Source organism: Acanthopagrus latus, chromosome 14 (assembly GCF_904848185.1).
Source record: "Acanthopagrus latus isolate v.2019 chromosome 14, fAcaLat1.1, whole genome shotgun sequence".
NCBI classification, from domain to species: domain Eukaryota; kingdom Metazoa; phylum Chordata; class Actinopteri; order Spariformes; family Sparidae; genus Acanthopagrus; species Acanthopagrus latus.
In genome coordinates, this window is record NC_051052.1 from 7,869,533 (window position 1) to 7,891,430 (window position 21,898).

A 21,898-nucleotide genomic window follows, 5' to 3' on the forward strand; every position below is an offset into this window, starting at 1 on the left:
TGTCATATGGAGAATAAGTAACATGGGTGGTTTCACGTCCTCTTCTCACCCGGACATGAGTAACGTAAATGGTGGTTATTGTTTCAAGCTAAGCAACAATGCTCGCATGATGTTTTGACACCTGTTGTGCATGAGAGGTGGCGGTACCTTTAATACGATTCGATACGATACAACTTTATTTAAATTGGAGAGCAATTGTAAGTTAAAAGGCTAAAGGCATCATTTGTGGAATACGCCCAGAATTTTATTAAGACAAACTGTGTTTTTCCAGAAGTTAACAAGGCAGTCTAGCTCGTCTTAACTCAGACAAAATACAGAAACTTGAATTCTGACAGTGTGCGGTTGTATTCGGCGAAGAAAATAGAAGTAAGGGTATTTCATTTCTTGACATTTTGTTCATTAAAGATGCTACAGCTAGCATATATCTCCCAGCTGAAGCTACAAGGGCTGTCGGACTATCGCTTCTTGCAGGTCCTCACTGGGGCTAGCTGGTTAGCATGCTAACTTATGTGGGCATCTCTGCACTCAACACACAGACGTCTTTGTCATAAAGCCTATTCGCACTTTTGTTTCTCCACATTGATAAGGTTGACACTTTTTTAAAAAAAAAAAATGTTTGTTTAAATGACACGAAGGAAGAAAAGTTTCTTCTGTTCTCTTACAGGCGGCATCAGTGATGGATTTAGACTTGACTAAAGCAGACTTGCTGTGCTCACGGATTACAGATTTAAATTCTAACCGCACAAAAACAATTAATGGTTAGACAAAGATAATGATTTACGCATCGGGATAATGATTCACAGGCTCGTGTTTCTCTCTCTCTGTCTGAATGAGGAAATTCATGTTCAGGGATTTTTGCCAAAGCAAGCGGAGAATTCACATTTCAGTCTGAGGCGACCACGCCTCAGAGGCTTCACACAAACAAAAGGTCACAGAGCCGGCAGCCGATCCTCCAGGCCTTCGTTTGCATTTTATCTCGTCGTACACAACCCTGCTTTCCCTCTATACAATGCGCTCCCCCCTAAGCTAACATGAGCTGCTTTAGCATGAAAAGCGCAGGTGAGGAACAGGCTTAGTTTTTAACACGTCAAAAGTGTGGATCTGTGTGAGTGTGTCTTCAGATGCTGATGTGACGCCAGCCGCGAGCTTTGTGTCGCATGTGTGAAGTGATTGTCTCGACGTGTCGAGAGTCACACAGGTTATAATGGGCTCGCAGGACGAGGCATTTCAATGTGGACCTCAATGGAAGCCTCTTTTGAGTACAGAGTACTTTTAAGCACATGTCTTTGGGGCAGAGGTGGGTTGTGACACTTCCAACCTTTGTATTCACCCATATAAGCTTTTAACATGATTCTGTTGTGCTTTATATGTGGAATAAATCTTATAGTTCTAGGATTTTCACTCCCTTTTCATCTCAGCTTGTTTGTTGGTCTTCAGTCAAGTCTGGTATCTTGTGACATGAGATCTTGGTGCTGCAGGATCAGGAGTCCTCCATCTTTGAAGGTTTTGAGACCCTGAGCGCCCCCCACGCCGCCGGTCATGTATCCTGAGTGCTTCGCGTCTGCATGAGTCTGGGTTCTTAGGTATTCGACGGTTGATGTTTTGGAGCGGTTTTCCAGTCCGCAGCCATACATCTGACACCGCATGTGGATTACGGACTGTTGGGTTGTAGAGCTCCGATACCGCGGGGGGGCCCGAGAGAAGCCATGTGTGTGATGCGAGGAATGAGTTGGTTCAGCTCCAGAGTCTGGTGCGCCGCGGTTCCTCTTACCGAGGGTCCGGGGTCGACAGCTGGCCCTCCATGCCTGGCATACTGATGCTCCCCGACACATTCATCACACATACACACACGTAGGCCTTCACATTGCTCGGCTGCTGGAGAATAGCTGCCACACTGAGCCTAATAGTTAGGGACGATAGCATTGATTAATTGATTATTCTTAATGTGGGTAAAATGTATTTGGCAATTAAAGTGATTGTGCTTTTGCTCTGATGTGAAACTGCATGTGCACAAATAGACATATTGTACACTAGAGCTGAAACTGTTAGTCAAACAATAGATCCTCTAACAGAAATTGAAACAGCAACAAAAATAAAGTAATATTCTCTTAATTGTTTATAGGTTACATAGGTGCTGTGTTCTGTCTAGGTTCTGGATTCTATGACAGTTAACTGAGTACATTTTAGGAATAAATTACAACCCAACTAATGGCGGGGTGCTGATGCCCATGCTGATTTTACCTACAAATATTCTTCCACACCCAGAATATGTACATAAACACACATTTCTTGCAATGGTCCCGCAAATGTGGTTAGCAAACACTTAAAGATAATGATATTTTACAGCTTCACAATAAGCTTCATCGTCCGCAGTGGGAGGAGAGGTGAAAGGAGAGATTCAGTACGTACCATAAGCTTAGCTCTTAATAATCTGTATCCTTCTTTGACCTTCGCTGTCATTTGCCTAAAAGTTACACACAGTGACGACTGCAGAAGCTGATCTGAACGACACTTTCCTACGCTGTCCTGCGAGCTTTCGAGGTTTCCAGACAATCAGGCTAAGTTTGGCTGATTGCTCAGCTCTATAGGAAATGAATAGATTTCCTGTGACTGTGTGTTGTGCGTTGCTCCTTTCTAGTATTTACTATCGAAAGGTGTGTTTCAAGGTCAGGGGCAGGCATCTTTAAGCAGACTTTAGCATTTCCTACTCCGCCCTGTTTCCCTTTGTGCGCTCTTCCATTACTAACTTTACACCCAAACAAACCATGTTTGCGCTCGTGACGCGTCTCTCCCCTAAACGCTGCGAGTGCAGAGGACACACTGATATGAGTCAGGGCCTGTCAGACTTGTAAGACAGAATCAATAAAAAAATTTTTTTAAAAAGACGAAAGAGGAGAGCTGTGGTTGGCTGTGGTTTGGCCCCGGGGCGTCCTTTGCCACACATACACGATCGCATGCGCGCAACATATAAACAGTGTTGTGTTCCCCCGTCCATACCTGCTCTCTGTAGTCACTCAGTCAGTGGGGTCCAGGAGGCTGCAGGGCTCTATGAAGTAGAAATGGCCTGTTATTACTAAAGCGATGACAGTGTCTGAGGGCAGGCATCAAAACGCTGGCATTCCTCTGGCGGTGCGTAACCAGCGCTGCTTTGTGTTGCGCGTAAATACTCCATATTTTACACTTATTCTCATCTATTTATGTCTTTTTTTTCTACCTCTGTGGATGTTATGCATGCTTTGTGTGATCTATTATCCATATTTATCCATATCAACTCTCTTGTTTTTCTCTTGTTTTCTCTTGATGCTTTGCTGAGATAACAAATCGTCACTTTATCTAATCTTTGTACCCTTATTTTTTAGCTGTTCACAGGTAACAAACGAAAGAGAGAGAAAGAGAATCAGTATCTAAGCTACGGAGAGGAAAACGTGCCTCACATTTTGATTTCTATTTAACACGCACTCAGTTTGCTGGAAGTAAATCACTGCATGTTGATGATGTTGATTCTAGCCTTGCTAGCGGCGCGGCTCCCTGGACGGTCCCTCAAATGTCCTCCGACTTTTCATCTCTAGGTTTTTTGTTTATGACTTCGTTTTATGACCAAATATGAAACCACGAAACTAATTACATTCCCATCAGCCTCAGCCATTACTTTAATGATCATAATTACAATGTAGATACACAAAGAGCATCGCTGGCTAAATAGCGTCGTCATAGCTGGTGTGGATTACAGCAGTTTTCTTTCACATGCACGCACACATGCTCGCTGTGAGCGTTCAAACTACACACACTCGCAAGTATCATCATTCCCTCTTCTTGTCTGGAAAACTGCAGACCCCCCAGCAGGATTAAACCGCATCTTGTTAACCAGCACAGATTGAGGATCGATAACACACACTTTGTTTCTCTGACAGACACACACACACACACACACACACACACACACACACACACACACACACACACACACGCTCGGTCTCGTTTGTGTCTTATGAGAACTCTCATCTCTTCCTATTTAATAGTCTCCACATTCCAGCCTCCGCCGCAGGAATGGCTTCACCTGCGAGCAAAACCAAGAAACATCCCTATAATTGAGTAAGACTGAGAGCTGCTTATAAATGTGTGTGTGTGTGTGTTTGTGTGTGTGTGTGTACTTCTATGCCACCTGTTGGTCGTTAAATTCACACTCCAGATACGTAACATTGAGCAAATTGGCCTGCAGAAATTACTGAGGCACCTGATAAAGCCATCACAACCTCCTCAACACACACATGCACACACACACACACACACACGTACAAATGCACTGATCCAGTAGAGCTAATGGTCCTTTATTACTGTGACCCCGCTCCTCCTCTCGTTCCCGCCCTTCTTAAAGCATCGAAACGTGTCATGACACAACCCCAAACTTCAGTAACCTCAGTATTCTTTTTCTTTTCTTTTTCATATTCTGTATATTTGAGTGATTGATGTAAAGTGCTGAGACAGTAACTCATGGCACTATTAAAAATTTGTCTCTCTGGGGGTGGTTTAAATATCTGTGTGATGTCGGGGCGTGTACCTGCAGGTCGAGCTGAAGTCATAATTTACCGTTTGCCCCGCCCTGATAAATCCCCCTTTAAGAGAGGAGGGAACGGGGCGAGAGAGTAGCGGGATTGAAGAGGGAGAGAGAGAGTAATTTAAGGTGACAGGATTCATGTGGTCTCCTAAAAAGCTCTATGATTTTTTTTAAAGATGCTGGAAGACATTTGCCAAGATGTGGCTGTTTGTTGTTGCAGCCTTCAGGGTGAATGGAAGAGACAGGAGAATCCCTTCAACTTAACTTATGCAACTTATGTTGTAACCTATGTTGCGAAGATATGCATGTTACAGACATAAGTTACATTATGTTCTGGTATATTTGAACTATGTCTGTAAGTAGACATAACTTGAACCCGTTTGTCCACCTCAGCTCACTTCCTCTGCTGACTTCTTCGCACTTTTTCCTGCTTCACCTGACTTCCTCCTTTGCTGCCGTAATAGTTGCTACTGCTGAGGTCGCCACCTAACAAGAGTCGTAAACATGGGTCATGATTAATTAATTCGTAATTAGTCGTCTCTCTTATGAGGATGGCCTCCATCCTCAACGAGGCCCCCCTAGATTCCACCGGGCCGATCTTTACTGCAGTACAGCTGCTAGGATCGAGTGCATCCCATCAGTTTTCAAAATAAAACACAGTGCGCGTATTTGGTATCTATATCAAGACAAAGTGGCAACGATGAACACACATAAAACAGACACATAATGAATACAGTTTAACTATGTAGATGACCCAGCCACAGTAGAAGAATTAAAATGAAAATAAAATTATTATGTATCTACGTGTTAAATGTACAATAACATCTTTGTTCGAGTTGAGGATTTTGTTGAAGGACGTTCAGTAGGTACAGCCCCCAGAGTCTGAAGATGGCCTGAAGTCCTTCATAATGAGAAGCTAGACGTGCTTTTATCAGCCAGTCTGCGTGCTGACAGTAATTGCTACCTTAATTTCAGCCAGGAATGCTGTCAATTTGTCAACGCTGGTGAGAACTAGCAGGACCACCCATGCTAAAAATCTTCAGTAGTGTGAGTAGGGACAAATTTCTTATATGGTTCCCCTCAGAGGGCCTGTTTAGGTTTGATGCCGGACAACTGACCTGTTCTGTTTGTGTTTTTCAAACTGATGCAGGCAACAATAACTTTGGATTTAATCAGGATCGGTAGAGTGAAGGTTAGTGGACTAGGCAGGTTTGGCCTCCTTCCCTCATAAGGTAAATGCACGGAGATGGTGTCTAGGAGGAAAGTAAGAAACTGGTAAGTTGTTGGAATCTGATACCTCTCCCTGCCTCCCTCCTTTTCTTCTCCTGAAGCTGACTCATTATCACACACCATTCTTGTCAGCCGTGTCACCAAGCACAATACGTTGACATTTAACTGACCCTCCGGAGGAGGAGAGGAGGAGAGGAGGAGAGAAGCAAACAGGAGAGAAGAGGGAAGAGGGCGATACAGGGCGAGGGGATGCCAGTTCTGGCTATGATAAGAGCTTGAGTCGGGGGAGATAGACGAATCTTGAGAGGAAAGGCGTAAACCGAGGTAGAGGAATAAGGAGAAAGGAAGGAAGGGGAGAGGATGGAGGAAAGAGGTGGAGGGGGGCATCTTCCCTTTTTTCTACCCTCGCGTTCCCTCTTTTTCTGACTTCAAAGAACCTCCCGGTGAGAAGGAATTATTCCCCTCCGCTCAACCATACCGCTTTGTTACACCGCTGTTTTCTTCCCACTGGTCCTCCACCTCTACAACCCCCGTCGAGACCTTATTTATTTATAGCTTCCAAAGAGAATAGGTCTTGTAAATGGGTTGTTTAGGGGCTCTATTTAAATAGTGGTGCCATTAGCTGATGCATTCAGGGTATGAGTTCTACTGTGTCGTTTCCTTCTGATTATGAAAGCGTAGTTTTCTACTCTCCCTTTAGCTTTAGGCACTAGTTTTCTGTCTTAATTTTCCCGTCTCAGAAGCACACAAGCCACGTAGGGAGTTACTGGGAACCCTGGAGATTAACATGATGAAGGCCCAGACCGGTAAAACCCAGTAAGGGCCCATAAAACTCAAACACATGTGGAGCACAAACAGTCTTTGTCAAATGCACCTGAGCCTACTTTGTAATTGTAAAGTAAGTAAGTAAGGTCGTTCAAATGTGGCTCATCCGGGCCGAACCGGTGACTGCCAGGGACGGATAGAAACATCAAGCGGTCAGCTGGCAGCCAGCAGCTCCAGGTGGGCCGAGTCCGCCCAACATTCAGACATCTGTGTCAGTATCAGCACGGTTCAATCTGCTGACTAACCAACGGACCGAATGCATGAATGAATCAATGAATCTGACTGCCTGAGTGACTGCCTGGCTGACTGAATTAATGACTCGGTGATTGAACAAATGTTTGGCTGGGCGACCAACTGGCCAACAGCATCTGAACAGCTGATACGCTACATGTGCTAACACGGTGCGTCAGGCAGGGCAATCAGCCAAACGTTTGGAATGCAGTCTCAGCCTCCCGGTTTGTCGTTGTTCGTTTGTCATTGCTGTTCGTAAATGAAGCGTCTTTAGGTTTAGGGTCCTTTTTTTGGACAAAAGAAGCAACTTAAAGGGGCATTATGTTAGGATTTTTGCTTTAAATACTCAAAAATGAACTAAAAGTATCGACAGAATGTGAATAATAATATGACCTCTAGCTGTACAGTTAACTGAGCTACCTAGCTTACGGCAGCTACTGTTTGCAGCGGTTAGCGGTAACGTCTGGGATATGCTGCCTCCTACTTGTTTGGAGTACAACTTTGATACGTGGCCAATTCTTACTGCACTTTTAAATGCATCAGTTTCAGCTCTGACAAATTGTAATTTGCCATTTTTTGCCATTTGTTAGACGAAAAGGTTCATCGGTTAATGGTGCTAATTGTCAGATTATCAATAATGAAAACATTAGTTGCACCTCAGCAGTCATTGATGAGAGTTTGATGGGAATGTTTTTTAAGTTTTATCCATTTAAAAGACTTAAAATGTCAGAATATACTAACAAATTAAGTTCAGAGTTTCCTGTTGCTCACAAAAAATATGGCACAAAAGCACAGAACATGGCGGACAGACTGTAAAAACATTGAATGACAGTTGCCTAAATACCAAACACAGATATGACCAGAACCTGTGAATTTATTTAATGAAAGTCGTCAGGGTTGTGACTTTACGGAACGCCACACTCGCTCAGTGAAGCTCGATTTCAGTTGAAGACGCCCCCATTTATTAAAGAAAACATCTTTAAAGACAGCTTACAAGCCACGGTGTATGAATGTGTCCGCTCAGCGTTTACTGTGCCATCATCCTCTCATAATTGTTAGCTTTCACTCCCCCACTGACAGCCTCAAAGTTCCGGCTACCACATTAACAATTTATAGTGTTTCTTCTAGACTTCCTGAAGTTGACAGCAGGTCTGAAAGCGAGCCTCCAGGCCTCGAACACTCGACAGGAGAATAGAGGGTGAGGTAGCCGAGGTAGCGTGGCTAATTAGGACTGAAAACTAACAATTATAGCAGGCTGCTTTTGTGGAAATCGTTCTCGTCCTCCCGTTTGATTCGCTTTTTACAGCCGCGGTGGGCTGACAGGAGGCATAAAGTGAGAAATGGCAGGTATTCTTTACATCCAGTGGCTAACTTTGTGTCTAGCAGACCTGCCACTTACTGAGGGGAAGTCAACCAGCAAAGGGGAGGATCTGTCTGACGTCACTACTGTCTGAATAATGAGAAAGTGGAGATGAGTTCGCATGCTGGACTGAGGAGCGTGATTACAAATGCTCCTGCAGCCCTTTATTTAACTTTTAATGTTATTGAATTATTTTTGCCCGACACCTTTTAATTAAAATTACTTGGTCAAAGGCACATTGCCAATGTAATGTCAGTGTATTCACTGCATGTAGATACTTTACATTAATTGTCCATTTAAACCTTAAAGGTGCAACATGTCAAAATTTCAGTTTTAAACAAAAATTGAAAAAAGAAAAGTGAAGATTTAACAGTTTTGTCCACATGTCAAAGACAATTAGATATTGTATTGGAGAGATATCTACTCATGTAGCATGCTAACCAGCTAGCCACCTTGTACGTAGTAGTACTGAATGTAACAGCTGGCAAATTCTTACATACTGCACCTTTAAAATGATAGAAGGGAAGATTTACATCGCTAAAGTTTTGCTTCATGATTTGAAACATAGCAATTTATTTACAAAACAATATTAATCATTATTACATTTTATTAATCTTTTGTGTGATACTAGACGTGATATTTTTTTCTTCAATTTACATTATGATATAATAACATTATGATTGTTTTGAGCTTGAGTGACAAAACTTAAATGTTAAATTGCACATGCACTGTTTTCCACTTGAAGTAGGACCATTTAGTGTGATGATGAGATCATATCCAGCCCAGCTCTCTCTCTCCCTGTGGAGCCCAGGTCTTTGTGGGGAGGCGGAGTTTTGGCAGAGCGCCGATTTAATGCCAGCAGGGGTGCAAGCGGGATGGGGGTATTCAGCGGGCATTCAGCTGGTGTCGGCGGGGTATTCAGGGGGGTGTCGGAAGGGTCGGTGTCTCCCGAGCTTTGTGTGAGCAAAGCGACCGCGAAAAACAAACCCAATGCATGCATGCATCCGCACACTTGAGCACACACGCACAAACGTCTTGAAGATTTGCCCAAATCTCTATTTGAATTGACACAAGTCTCATGGTTTCCCAGGGCGACCTCACTACACCACCGCCGCCCCTCCTCTCCCCTCTTTTTTTTTTTTTCTCCCTCTTTTGTTGAGAGGAGCCAATCGTGCCTCGGCTGGTAACTAGGCACCCTATTTATCAGTAACCAGCACCAACAATAACTGTAACCCGACACCTCCTCGGAGAGAAAGAGACGGAGGAAAGTAAAGAGCTGGAATGAGACGGAGAAAGACGGGTAAACAGGATGTCGGGAAACACAGGAAAAAGAACAAGTTAAAGTTTTTGTTTACAATATTCCTTTTATAATGGACTATATATTTTATATTCGCATTTATATATAGTTCAATCAGATTTGTTACTTTTGTAAACTAACTTTACTACAATCATAAAAATTGGCCAAACACCGTTATGGTGTAGAACCAAATAAAAAGAATACAAATGTGCAAGCGAGGGCGAGGATGAGCGAGCGAAGAGAGCAGCTAACGACGGAGGCAGGCAGAGGATCCAGTGTCGCTGTAATGGATCCTCCGGTCCTATTAGGCCATTCATGGCTGGGTAGCTCTTAAGAGAGCGGTGCAGGCCGACCTGTGAGGAGGCTTTTGATCAGCGCGCGCCCCCACCGACCCAACTATTTGTCCACTGTTGGCTTATCAAGAGGGGATCAATGCCGGAGGGTGCAGGGTTTGGAGGAGGAGCAGTGTGTGCATATGTTGCATGTATATATGGGTCAGCGTTTATACATTTGAATGTGTGTGTGTGTACACATGTTTGTTTGTATGGGCAGCTGTGAATGTGAACCCTCGCCTGTATCTGAGGATGTTGTGTGCTGGGAGCAGCAGAGCGTGACCAACTGTTGACGAAGCCGGCCGGCCTTTAAATTGTGTGTGTGTGTATGTGTGTGTGCATGTGTGTGTGTGTGTGTGCATTCCTGGTTATAGTTGAGTGATTTGCCCCAGCGAAACCGTGAATGGCTCATTTGACTCTTCACCTCCCCCGTGATCTCTTGAATAAAGATCTAATGGTGCTAATACTAATCAGACGACCACACGCGCGCGACTCCCATGCACCACGCTGACATCAGACGTCAGCTGTCCTGCATTTAGGTGTTTGTGTGCGTGTACATCTAAAAAAAAAAAAAAGTCCAAACCTACATATGCATCATGATTTAATGTGTAGTTTGATGATATATATTTCATCTACACCTGTAGATTGGGTCATTTGGTTCAGACCAAGGAGAAAAAAAGATGCCCTGTTGTCTTAAAGTACTTGTGTCTCATTCATTGGCCAGCTGTCATCCTGCATCATCGTGATAAATAGACTAGCAAGACGTCACACTTCTTACCACATTTTCACTGCCACGAAGAGCTCATGGTCAAATTAATCAATCATATGTCAATAATGAGGAACTGGAGAAGAACAAAAGCGAAATACAAAAATTGTTTGAACTCTTCTTCACTCACTGATTGTTTGATTTGAAACCCTCTATTTGAAAAAAATAAAAAGTTTTTTGTCTCTTGTTATTCTGCAAATTAGATCCGCTTAACTAACTTCAGTGATTGAATAGATTGCTTATGGCTTCCCTGGAAGTTTCCCATAACCGGGAGGAGAATTAATAAATCATATTTATTATAAATCACATATCTACTGTCGTCAAATCCTGTGGTTGGTCAGCTTTGCTTTCACACCACAAATGAATCGCCGCCAAAACGGAGGAGGACTGACGCCTTCCTTTTCAGGCTGGTCTCAGTTCAGCTGACAGCACCCATAGTTTGTCTCTGTCCATCCCGCCGCTCTGACAGGCTGGACTGATGTTGTTCTAGTTTTGTAGCTGAAGTCACGGGCTAATGAGTTGGATTGATCCTGGCTGTTTTTCTTTCCTCATCCTGTGGGTTCCGTCCCACCTGTGGAGGTTTAAGTGTCTCTTAGTGTCTGGTGAACTCCTCTGTCAGCCGTTCTTCTTCAGCCTGTCCTCGTCCATCCTCAAGACAAAGGAAGCTTTAAGTTCTTAAATTACAGATATCACTCAAAACAAATCGGAGGAATCTGTTGAAGGTCTCTTAAGGAAAACATGATGACACTTTTCCCACTGGATCTTTGAGAAATACTTAATTAAAATTGACGGTTAAATTACATTGTTGCAATAGACGTCTTCAATTAGACTGTCTCCTGGTTGTCAAACCGGGACTGAGGAGCGGTTCCCGGATCGTTGTTTTTCTGTCTCATTAAATTACCTTTTCGGAGCGCGTGGGGTAAAACCGGGCCCTCATCTTTGCCTGAAAGGGAAATGTTTTCTCTCAAAGTCTTAACTTGAAAACAGAGCCAGACAACACCTGGAAGCTGTGACCTTTGAGCCTTTAATGGGAAGAAGTGGAGGGCTTTAAGTTCAAAAGAGAGAGGGAGTGAGAGGGCTGACGCAGCCAAAGAGGCCGAGTGCCGGGGCGGAACAGCTGAGTGAGTTTAGTAGCGTTTCAAAATCAATTATGAAAGCGCCGCTGCGGTGATAGAGATGCGATAGTGCCTCCGATCGCCTGCACATTCAGAGAGCGCTCGATCGAGCTTCTCCTCGGGCCTGCTGCTGTCCCGAACAAGCGGTGTTGTGTGAGTCGAGCACAGTAGGCATCGCATGACACTCGGCTAATTTAGTGGAATTTACTTCTCATTGATTCACAAAGCTCGGATTGCTTAATCCACTTTCACGCAACTTTCACCCCCCTCTCTCTTTCTCTCTTTCTCACTTCCCTGTTTCTCCTTCTCCCTTCTCCGACTTCCCGACAACGGAATGTGATGTTCGCCACCGGTTGCTCCGTCTACCGTCAGAAATCCTGTCACAACAACAAGCCCGACGGCCTCCCCTCCCTCCATCTCCGTTTTCAATCTCGTGTCCACATCTGTCTCTCTTGTATCTCCGTGATTAATTGCCTTCTTTGGCAAAGGCCTGGCAGGCAATGAGCTAACAAGTGCACTAATACTAGTCCACCCTCAGGCACTAAAACAAGCCAGGCGTTTCTTTTTCTTTTTTTTTTTTGCATTGTCTGGCCTCCTCATCCGGGCTCGTTTAGTATTGTCTGGGCACGAACAGTGCCTCTATTCTTCGCGGCCGTCTCTCCCAGGGATCCTAAATGGGACGTAGATATTCTAGCCGGGTCGGTTCTTGGCCTGGCACTCGATGCCCCTGAGTGCTCTGCTTAAGTACAGCCACTAAGGGCACTTGTGGAGGCCTTGTGAAAGTCCATTCTGCTTAAAGGTGAAGGTGGAGGAGAAGTCGATACAGCAGCGGAGGCTTCTGAACTCCCTCGTGTGCCAAGCCAAAGGTTTCGGGTTATCGCGGTGTGTGGATTGTTTCTAACCGCTTGCCTACACCAGATTAGACTCACAACGATTAGGTGATTAATTGATTTAGTTGGTCGACAGTGAAGTTTCAATAGTTGATTTATCATTTAAGTCATTTCCAAGCAAAAATCTGAAACATTTGCTGGTTCCAGCTTCTTAAATACAAGGATTTGCTCCTTTTCTTTGTCATTTATGGTAGCAAGTGAAAAGTTGTTGGGTTCTGGACGGTTGGCTGGACAAATAAGCCTAATTTTGACGTCATTTTAACAATTTTCTATTTGTTTTGACATTTCATGGACCAAATGACTGATCCATTAATTGTGACTGTGATAAGCAGATTAATCTATATTAGCTGCAGCCCTATGCCAGATGGGTTTGCCCAAATTTGGTCTGATGGAAAAGATATATCACAATTCTGATTCCTACTGCTGTCCATACTAATAGTGTAGCAGCTTGCAGTGTTTCCCACACGTAGACTTTACCTGTGCAGGCCCCCGTGTTATATTAACAGCCTGCTCATTTTGTCATGTTCTACCTTTTATTTTTATATCTGTCTGAGAGAACAACACAAACCCCTGTCCATCACAGGATCTGGATCTGCCCTCGCTCCACTTTTTCCCGTTTACAGATATTCCCATGCAGCTACCAGTGAGAGAGGGAAGTGTGATCGAGGACGGCGGGTTTTAGCAATAGATCCCCGAGTCGGAAGGCTTCTCTGACGCCGCAACACGGTTGTCAACAATACTACAAGGAGAGGATTTAATAACCCCGCAGCTCTGCCAGTTGAGATCCAGCGTTCATGTTACAGTACGTAACCTGCTGCCAGGAATGTGCACCTCCATGTGTTGAGCAGTGGCAAAAGTGGAGCCAGGTTCAACTTATTCGCAGATGTTTCCGCATTTGTTTGCCTCTGTGCCAGCAGTCCAGCTAAGCCAACGCAGCTGTCCAATCCAAATGAACAAGGGGGTTACTGCAGGTTTTTATATATAATGCTGATGTGTGTGTGTGCGTGTGTGTGAACATGGCCTAAGGCAAAGTCCAAAGTGGAGTCCACCCTCGCAAAGGGCTTGTGGTAATAAGATGATTTCTCGAATATGGTGTGCATCGACATGGTTGAGCTCATGCAGTGATTGTACGATAAGTCTTGCAAAACCAGCCTAAATCTCTTCAGTATTGTTGGGTTTTGCTAAAATATGAACTCTGAAAGACATCAAGTGAGATCTGGATGAGCCCTGTACCTGGAAACTGAACTGTGGTGACTGGTCTGCAACCACTTGGGCCTTTCAAACTACCAGAACATTATAAAATGAAGCACGTTCAGCATTTACATGGTTCATTTCTCAGCTTAAACTCATTCAAAACGTGTGTTCCAGCTGCAGTTGTCTGACGTGAGATGTTCTCAAATCGTTGAGAGAGCGAAGGGTTTTTGGTTTGACCGAGGAGCAGCCGCCCCACCTGTTCCCGGGGCTGTTTGACTGCTCCAGTCTCTGATCCCGGTTCACTCAGAGTGTCTGTGTGTAATCCCACCTGTTCTCGGGGATGTTATCCTTCTGACAACCCCCCACCCCACCGGCCCACGTGCACCCACCCGGCACCCAGAACTCACCGACCAACACTCCCTCTTCCCTCCTCTAACCACTCACTCTGAGGGTGAAAGGAGCCTTTTGTGTGCCTGCTGCCACTTTTTTTTTTTTTTTTTACCCCGCATGAAGGCTCGAAAAGAGAATGAGAAAGGAGAGTGAGCTAATCCCGCCGGTGTGGTCACTCCAGTGAGAGGAGGATGAAGAGGGGAAGAAGGGGAAAAGAGGGGAGGTCTTCGGTTTATTTAGCCTCCCTGAAGGGCTGCAGGTGTTGCGGGGAAATTGGACTGCAACAGCTGTGTGTTGAAGTGTGTGTGTAGGCTTGATGATAGTCGGTCACACACTGTTTGCAACTCCTGAACTACAGTTAATCAGCCTCCTGTATTATCAGATGGAGGAGAAATACACACACACACACACACACACACACTGATTTGTTGGCCCTCCGTGTCTCCTTCCAGTTCTTTACTGCTGTTTTCATTCCCCGTATCTCACTCACACCACATATTAGATAACCAACAGTATATAACTTCCATCCACTGGCTGTCAACCTCCATAGTTTCCCCTCCCTTTTTCCAAAATTTCACCCTCATCCGACTGGCCGGCGCTCCTCACGTCGGTCAAGTTAATCTCCATGTGTCTGGATGAGTGTTCAAAGCTTAGCCTGCCTCCCTCAGGAAGTGGGGGGGGGGAATACCTGAGAAAAAATATGGCCAGCAGCTTGTGGAAGGAGTTGAGAGGGTCTTTCGATGAGTGCTTCCAGATATGAGCAAACACATGCATCAGCAGATGGGCGCCAGCAGATAGGAGCTCTCCGGTGTTGAGTGTAAGCCGACAGAGGTCGTACGGTAGAATCGTGCCTCTGTCAGTCCCTGTGGATATCGAGGCGCTCCAAGCTGCCGTCGCGCCTGTGCGACGTCTTGACGTTTTGCGCTACCGCTCCTTCAGAAATTGGATTTTTCTGATTGCTGGAACTGCTTGATGTGGAAAGAGATGCCATGGAACGTAACACAGCGGGAGTCCGCTCCGTTTATTTCGGAGAACCTTGTCAATCTCTTTCTTCTCTCTCGTCTTTATCTGTTAACCTGTCGCCTCTGGCATTCCTGTGGTTAATCATCTACCTTCGGTTAGCCTTTGTTTGCTCTTGAAATCGGCACTGAGTCGTGGCCAAACAAGCTCAAGAATTAACACGCAGGCGTTATGATGGGACTATGTGAAGCAGTGTTGCACTGAACGCTGTTACACCCCACAATCTGAATGTTTTCACTCCTGCTTGACAGTTCAGCTCCAGACCAACTGGAGGATGGGATTCATTACCGACTGATTAATTTCCTATCAACAGTGTTGACAAGGGATAAAATAGACGAATAATAAACCCTGCAGCTCCTCAACACACAAGCACTTCTGTTGGAGTGAGCCCTATCGCGATCCCGGATCCACACTATCGCTATTGCACATCCCCCAGGAGGCTAATTCTGACTGTCACTCTCTAACTATTCACTATTGTAATCTGCTTCCCGGTCCCTGAGACAGTTCTCCCTCATTTCCTGCTCTCATTAATCACCTCTGTTCTGTCCATCTTCCACTTCTGCAGAGATAGCTGTACGACTTTTGATTGATGATGCTTTGATTGAGCTGATTTCAGTGTGATTCCTGCGGGGTGGTTTCCCCTCAGCTCTCAGCGCACAGGATGTCTGTCAGTGTGTCTGCAGGCTGCTGATACGTGAGGGGAAGAAGGGGAAAAAAAAGGGAAAGAAAAGGGAGATGAGGACTTGACGTTTTGTTGGACCCCGAACAGAACAGTAGGAATTACTATTGGGGGGCAATGCTTCCTTTGAGGAAAGCTGAAATGTTTAAATGGTGTCTGGGCTCACAAAAGGGAGATTAAAGAGACGGGAAAGAAAGTTTTTTTGTTTTTTTTTATTGAAGTCAGCTCAGATCGGTTGACAGTTATTGTTTTGGGCAGAGTTGGGTTGTTGAGGAAGGAAAAAAAAAGGAGCAAGAGAAGGAAAAATGTTGCCAGGTTGTACTTCTCAAAGAGAGGTTGTGTTTGATCACCTCTAAAGTCAAGTCCTCTGTTTGTTTGCCTGTCCTGATAGGCTCGAGGTGCTCAGGTGTGTCCAATAAGGTGGAGCTGGCAGTTGAGTTTCTGCCCGGGGATTGGCTGGAAGCCAGGGCTTTGTATTGATTCAAACATTCGAAACCTTTCCCCCTTCAAAAGAGGTAGAGAGAGGGGGGGGAGTTGTCTGCTTCCGTCCAGGATTCACCGTGCAGCCTGTTTTCACCGGCTGCTCCGCTGTAAAACTTTTAACTGTGCAGTAAAAAGTGTTGCGGGGTGAAAAAAGGCAGAGAAATTATTTTTACAATGCCCCGCCGTATAGGCTTCCTGCCTTTATAACGGCAGACCTCCCTTTAGGTTGTAACATTTTCAGCTCTCAATTACCCCGCTCTTTAGTCATGATGAATGTCAACAGGATGGAAATCAGTTGGTCAGCTGAGGAAGGGCTGCTGAAGGAAGGGATGGTTCCAGGATCTGAGAAAAAAACTGGGGTTTTCTGTGGATCCCTTGCACATAAAAAAAAAAAAATCTAGGATGGTCTGAAAACATGAAGATGGACACGATTAGAGAAGGTTGGTCAGCCTGGGTTTTACCTCAAAGTAGGGCAGTAGGAGGGCGTGAAAGGATTGAAGTGTCTCTCTCTCTGGTGGGCTCGTCACCTCCCTGAAACCTGTCACAGATACAAATGCCTCGTTTGTTTTGCCGTCCCTCTCGCTAACTGACTAAACAGTGCTGTTGACGTTACACAGTGGAGTCGGGCCACCAGAGTTGTCTCCCATGTGTTGGGCTACAGGCCGGTACAAATACATTACAAAAGGGAGCTCAAATTTGAATTGTGACGGTTGTATTTTCAGAGATGTGGATGACCAATTACTATTTTTGTTCTTATTATTTTCTTTTTTTTTACATTTTTGTAAGGACCTAGGCCATGTAGGATGTTAGTAGGGGGCTTGTTCTCAAAGGAACTATGAGGAGATTTAATTAGAAGTCCTTTGAGGGGCACCATGTTGTTTTGGAGAAGAAATTCCAACACAGAATTTTAATGTTTACAATATTAATGAGGTAAAAATCCATTGCCACAACTAAATGAACAACTGAATGAAAGATTTTCTCAGAGCAAAACAAGGTCCCCAGGATACTGAAGCTGGTGTGCCGTTGGGAGCTGTGTGTGCTTGTCACTCACAGTGACAGCTGGACGCAGTGTGTGTGTGGGTGTGTGTGTGTGTGTGTGTCAACGATTTTAAGTCAGTTACGACGAGCGCAAACCACAGACCTCTGTGTGTTTGTGTGTGTTCTCTGTTTGTGTGTGTGTGTGTGTGATAGAACTATGTGGTCAGCAGAGCACAGTGAAGGTTGATAGAGAAATGTATTAGCTGTGTGTGTGTGTGTGGTCATTTGTCCTCATGCAGAAACGCGAGCGTGTCGTTGGCGTGTCTTGCTTCACAGCTCATTAACAGCTCTTATCACCTCTGCGGCCCTCGCCACCTACAAGGCAGGACTCTAAATGTGTGGCCTATTCTCATATCTCCTTTTATTATACATCTTTCACAACTCAATCAGTACAAATCACCTGATTCTAATGAATGTGTGACAGATCTAATTCACAAGATTAATTTATCAGCACTTTAGGGCCGTAAAAGTGCAATCACCGAATCTTAACGTGCTATAAAGTACTACAGATCTTTACAACGGCCATCCAGCGAGTGTGCGTGCTTGTAAATATGTTGAATAAACTGAGATAAGGGAATAAGCGATCTACCCTTCATACTTCTAAAGTGTTGAGATTACACTGCAGCTTTGATGGCTCCGCTTCTTGTTTTTGCTCACAGGGTCGTCCATTTAACATTCCTAGTTGTAATAAGTCCTGTTGGTGCCTATATGTGTGTGTGTGGGTGCACGTGTGTGTAATGGCATTACTTACACGCATAGAATGTTTTTTTTTCCGCGGCGTCCGCCTGTGACGCACCCTTTCCACGGTTCAACCCATCCTCTGCACGTATGTGTGATCCCATGTTAGCAGCTGGTGGGCTCTATAAATAGTAATGGTCTGGATGCCCCCAGAAAGAGAAAGACAAACAAACAACTATCTTTTTAACAGTCTCTGAGAACTAAGATATTAATGATTTTATTCATTTTTTTTTGTTTGGTTATTCATGAGTGATAAATATAAGAGATATGCCTTCCTCTTGCAGTGTTTAAAAAATTGAAAGGACACTTCTTTGGTTGTACTCGGCACCACATGATTGGATATCCGATATAATCGCAATTGGATTTTCCCTGCACCGTCCTGGTCTTTTTCTATTTCTTCACCCTATGATCATTTCAGTTACGGTCCTCCATTTTTGGATCCAGCAGCAGTCCGTGTCTCTCAGTGTACTTTTCCCACCGTCCTATCCACTGCCAATTAGACTGTCCCGACGGTGCAAGGCCTTCCCAGTCTGAGTGCTAATCTGCTGTAGTTTATTTAGTCGCGAAATAGCTCCACTTGGGTGCAGAATAGGTGCTGATGTCTGATGTCAGTCATCGTGTGAGCGCCATGCTCTGCGCGATGCTTTCATCATGTAGTCTGTGTGTTTGGGTGTGAAACGGCAAGGAATAAATGTGAATGAAAGGGGCTATGCTGTGGTGTTTTATATAGGCTGAGTGGTAAGAGATTGTGTCAGGACCTACTCAGTTACAGAAGTTATGATGTGACTTTTTGTCTCCTATACTACATGTAGGATGTGTGTGTGAGTGTATGTAGTGAGTAGGATCACATTGTTTCCCCCCCGACCTGCAGGGAGAGACAGGTGCAGAGTGCTGCAGGGAAGTAAACACACAGTAGCCGACAGATCCGTCTGTTAGCGCTGCGTTGAATGAGCACCTCCATTGCCACATATTACGGCGGCCCATCGTGCCGCAGCTGCTGCTTAATGTCACCGTCCTGCGGAGTGACTTGTTAATGTGCGTCTGCATTTCTATGTGCGCGCCCTGATTTATGTCCCCGGCAGCAGTAGCCTGGCTTGCACTGAGCTAATTGACCTTCTTGCCATGTCCCATTGTGAGTGATTTGTCCCAAGTGCTGTTGGAGATGACCTCCAGCCTGCTTAGCAGTTAGCTTGAGGCTAGCCCGATGAGCCGGCCTGTCCACACCCTGCTGTGATTGACTGTGCGTCTGTGTTTGTGTGTATGTGTGTGTGTGTGTGTGAGGCGACTTGAGGGTCCTGAGAAATGACCTCATCTGGGTCTGAGAGTGACAGGGCACCTGTGACCGAACCTCACCGTGACTCTTTCACCCCGCACCCCACCCACGCACGCTTGAAGATGTGCTCAGTATGGTGCGGTAAAGCTGTGCAACCTGACCCATCACCCAGCTCTGCTTCAACGGTATTATCCCCCCCTGCGAATTTCATCTGGCCTCACCACCTGTTGTCAGCTGTATTTCAGCCAGGCCATGCCCTCTGCAGCGTATAGCCTTCTGTTTCCCTCCATAGGCACCAGAGCTTACAGTTGTGCCAGAAGTAGCTATGAGACCAGACCCAACCCGCCGTCGGGGGCAGAAATCCTAGACTGATCCAATTACTCCCAGTCGGGGCTTGAATCACACCGAATCCACTCCGACTGGCAACCACTTAATTCAATCTTGTGGCAAAAGTGTTGCAAAATAAACAAGTCGAGCTGTTAAGCTGCAGCGTAGAAAGGGTAGATGAGATAGGACAGGGTCCAACAAGTATGTGTACCACTGGTGCTGGGTTGTACCGGTGATGTTAGGTGCTATTAAGCTCTGTTTTAGAGCGGAGGGTGTGGTGAGTGGCTGTCGCCTGCACTGAGATTACTTTATGATGATGCATTTGCAAGAATAAGTCTGTTTTATTCTTATAATGGACCACAATACAACAGCTAGCCTCTGTCGTGTGCTTCAAAAACAATGCTGCTCATTTATTTCCATGTCTTGTAAATGAATCTGGTGATGATGCTAATGTTTTGCCCACAATGTGCACCTGCAGCGTCAACCCTTTTGTTTGAATCGTTCATCGGTACGACACTGGAATTAAATGAATATATTTAAGAACCTTTTGCAGGTTTTATTTTCATCCAAATTAGCCAGTGTTTTCTACCAACTCATTAAGCTAATGCTAACTAGCTGGCTAAAGGCAGCTAATAGAGTTTTCCTGCAGCAGAATGAGCAGCCTGCTTTAAGAGTCATCAGCTGGTGAGGATGCTAACATTTTGCCTGGTACATGCAGCTATAGAGTCACTCTTCTTTGTATCATTAACTAGTGCTAAATTAGCATGATAGCTTGTATTTAGCCATCAGTTAAATATCAAAAGAGTCTGTTCTCATTTGACACTAGTCTGTCATTTGAATAGTTATCCAAAGCCAGGGTTTTCAACTAACTCATGGAGCTAATGCTAACTCGCTAGCTATGGCTAATACTATCCCATAGAACATAAAATGAACACTTTTGCACTGATTCATGGTTTGTGTCTGCTTTCGTATTGTTGAGGTGCTTATTCTGTGATTTAACAAAAACAACTTTTCAACTTTTTCTCACAATTTTCAGGCAAATAAATTAAGATACAAAAAAATGTTTTTCTACTACAATATTTAGACCATTTTGAAACTATCTACCAAAAATAAATATGTTAGTAATATATATTCGATGAAAAAGAAAACAAATACACTGGATTGATAGACTGAGTGACAGAGAAGAAAGACAATGTGAGCGGAGGAGACAGAGGCAGTTCTTCTAGAGACATACAGTCAGAGTAGTTTGGCAGTAAATCAAGTGTCTGTCACATAGCTTTAAGTCTTAGTGTAACATGATATTAGCTGGGAAATACGTGGGAGAAATATATACACACACCATTACAGGAAATAAATCATTGCTGTCTTATTGTGGTGCAGGTCACAATCATTACCATGTTTTTGGTCTTCAGTTTGACATGAAACCAGATGCCAAACTGTTTGACACTTTCTTGCTTGAAAAACACCTTTGGTCTGCAGTGGTGTGTTGCTGTTGGCTTACGTGACCCTCCTCTACTCCGCTGATAAGGCAAGCGCTCACCTTGCTGTAACCTGGCCTCGTGTCGCAGAGTACACAACCTGGTTTGCGTTGTTTGATCTTTGTCAGCGATTTAGCTTAGCCTTTTGAATTTATCAGACGGGTTATCTAAAGCTGTGTTAAGTTTGATCCCCCCCTCCAACTTCTCAGTAGTTTCTTTAAAACTCTTGTGTGTTTAACAGTCAGATATCTGCTCTCCTCCTTCCAGATGGCATCCATCGTGTCGTGGCCCTCTGCACGCTGCGTGTCACCATCATCACCGACGACATGTTGACCAACAGCATCACGGTGCGTCTGGAGAACATGTCCCAGGAGCGCTTCCTTTCTCCTCTGCTCAGCCTCTTCCTGGAGGGCGTGGCGGCGGTGCTCTCCACCAAACGGGAGGCGGTGTTCGTGTTCAACATCCAAAACGACACTGACGTGCAGGGCTCGATCCTCAATGTAACCTTTTCGGCGATGCAGCCCGGAGGCATCCCGGGGAAAGGGGCGTTCTTTCCCTCCGAGGAGCTGCAGGAGCAGATCTACCTCAACAGGACCCTGCTCAGGCTGATATCCTCTCAGGAGGTAACATATGAAGACAAAAACCTGAACTATCACTTTAAGGCTTGAAAGTTTAGT

General features: G+C 44.8%; 1 protein-coding gene across 7 annotated transcripts in view; it reads left to right on the top strand.

The window, feature by feature from the left end:
- The window catches only part of celsr1a (cadherin EGF LAG seven-pass G-type receptor 1a), a 91,090-nt gene that overhangs the window by 16,747 nt on the left and 52,445 nt on the right, over positions 1–21,898 (top strand). For all 7 annotated transcript variants that reach the window (XM_037122166.1, XM_037122165.1, XM_037122170.1 and 4 more), the window contains exon 2: positions 21,489–21,844. In XM_037122166.1, coding sequence (XP_036978061.1) covers positions 21,489–21,844 — 356 coding nt within the window. The remainder of the gene's footprint in view (positions 1–21,488; positions 21,845–21,898) is intronic.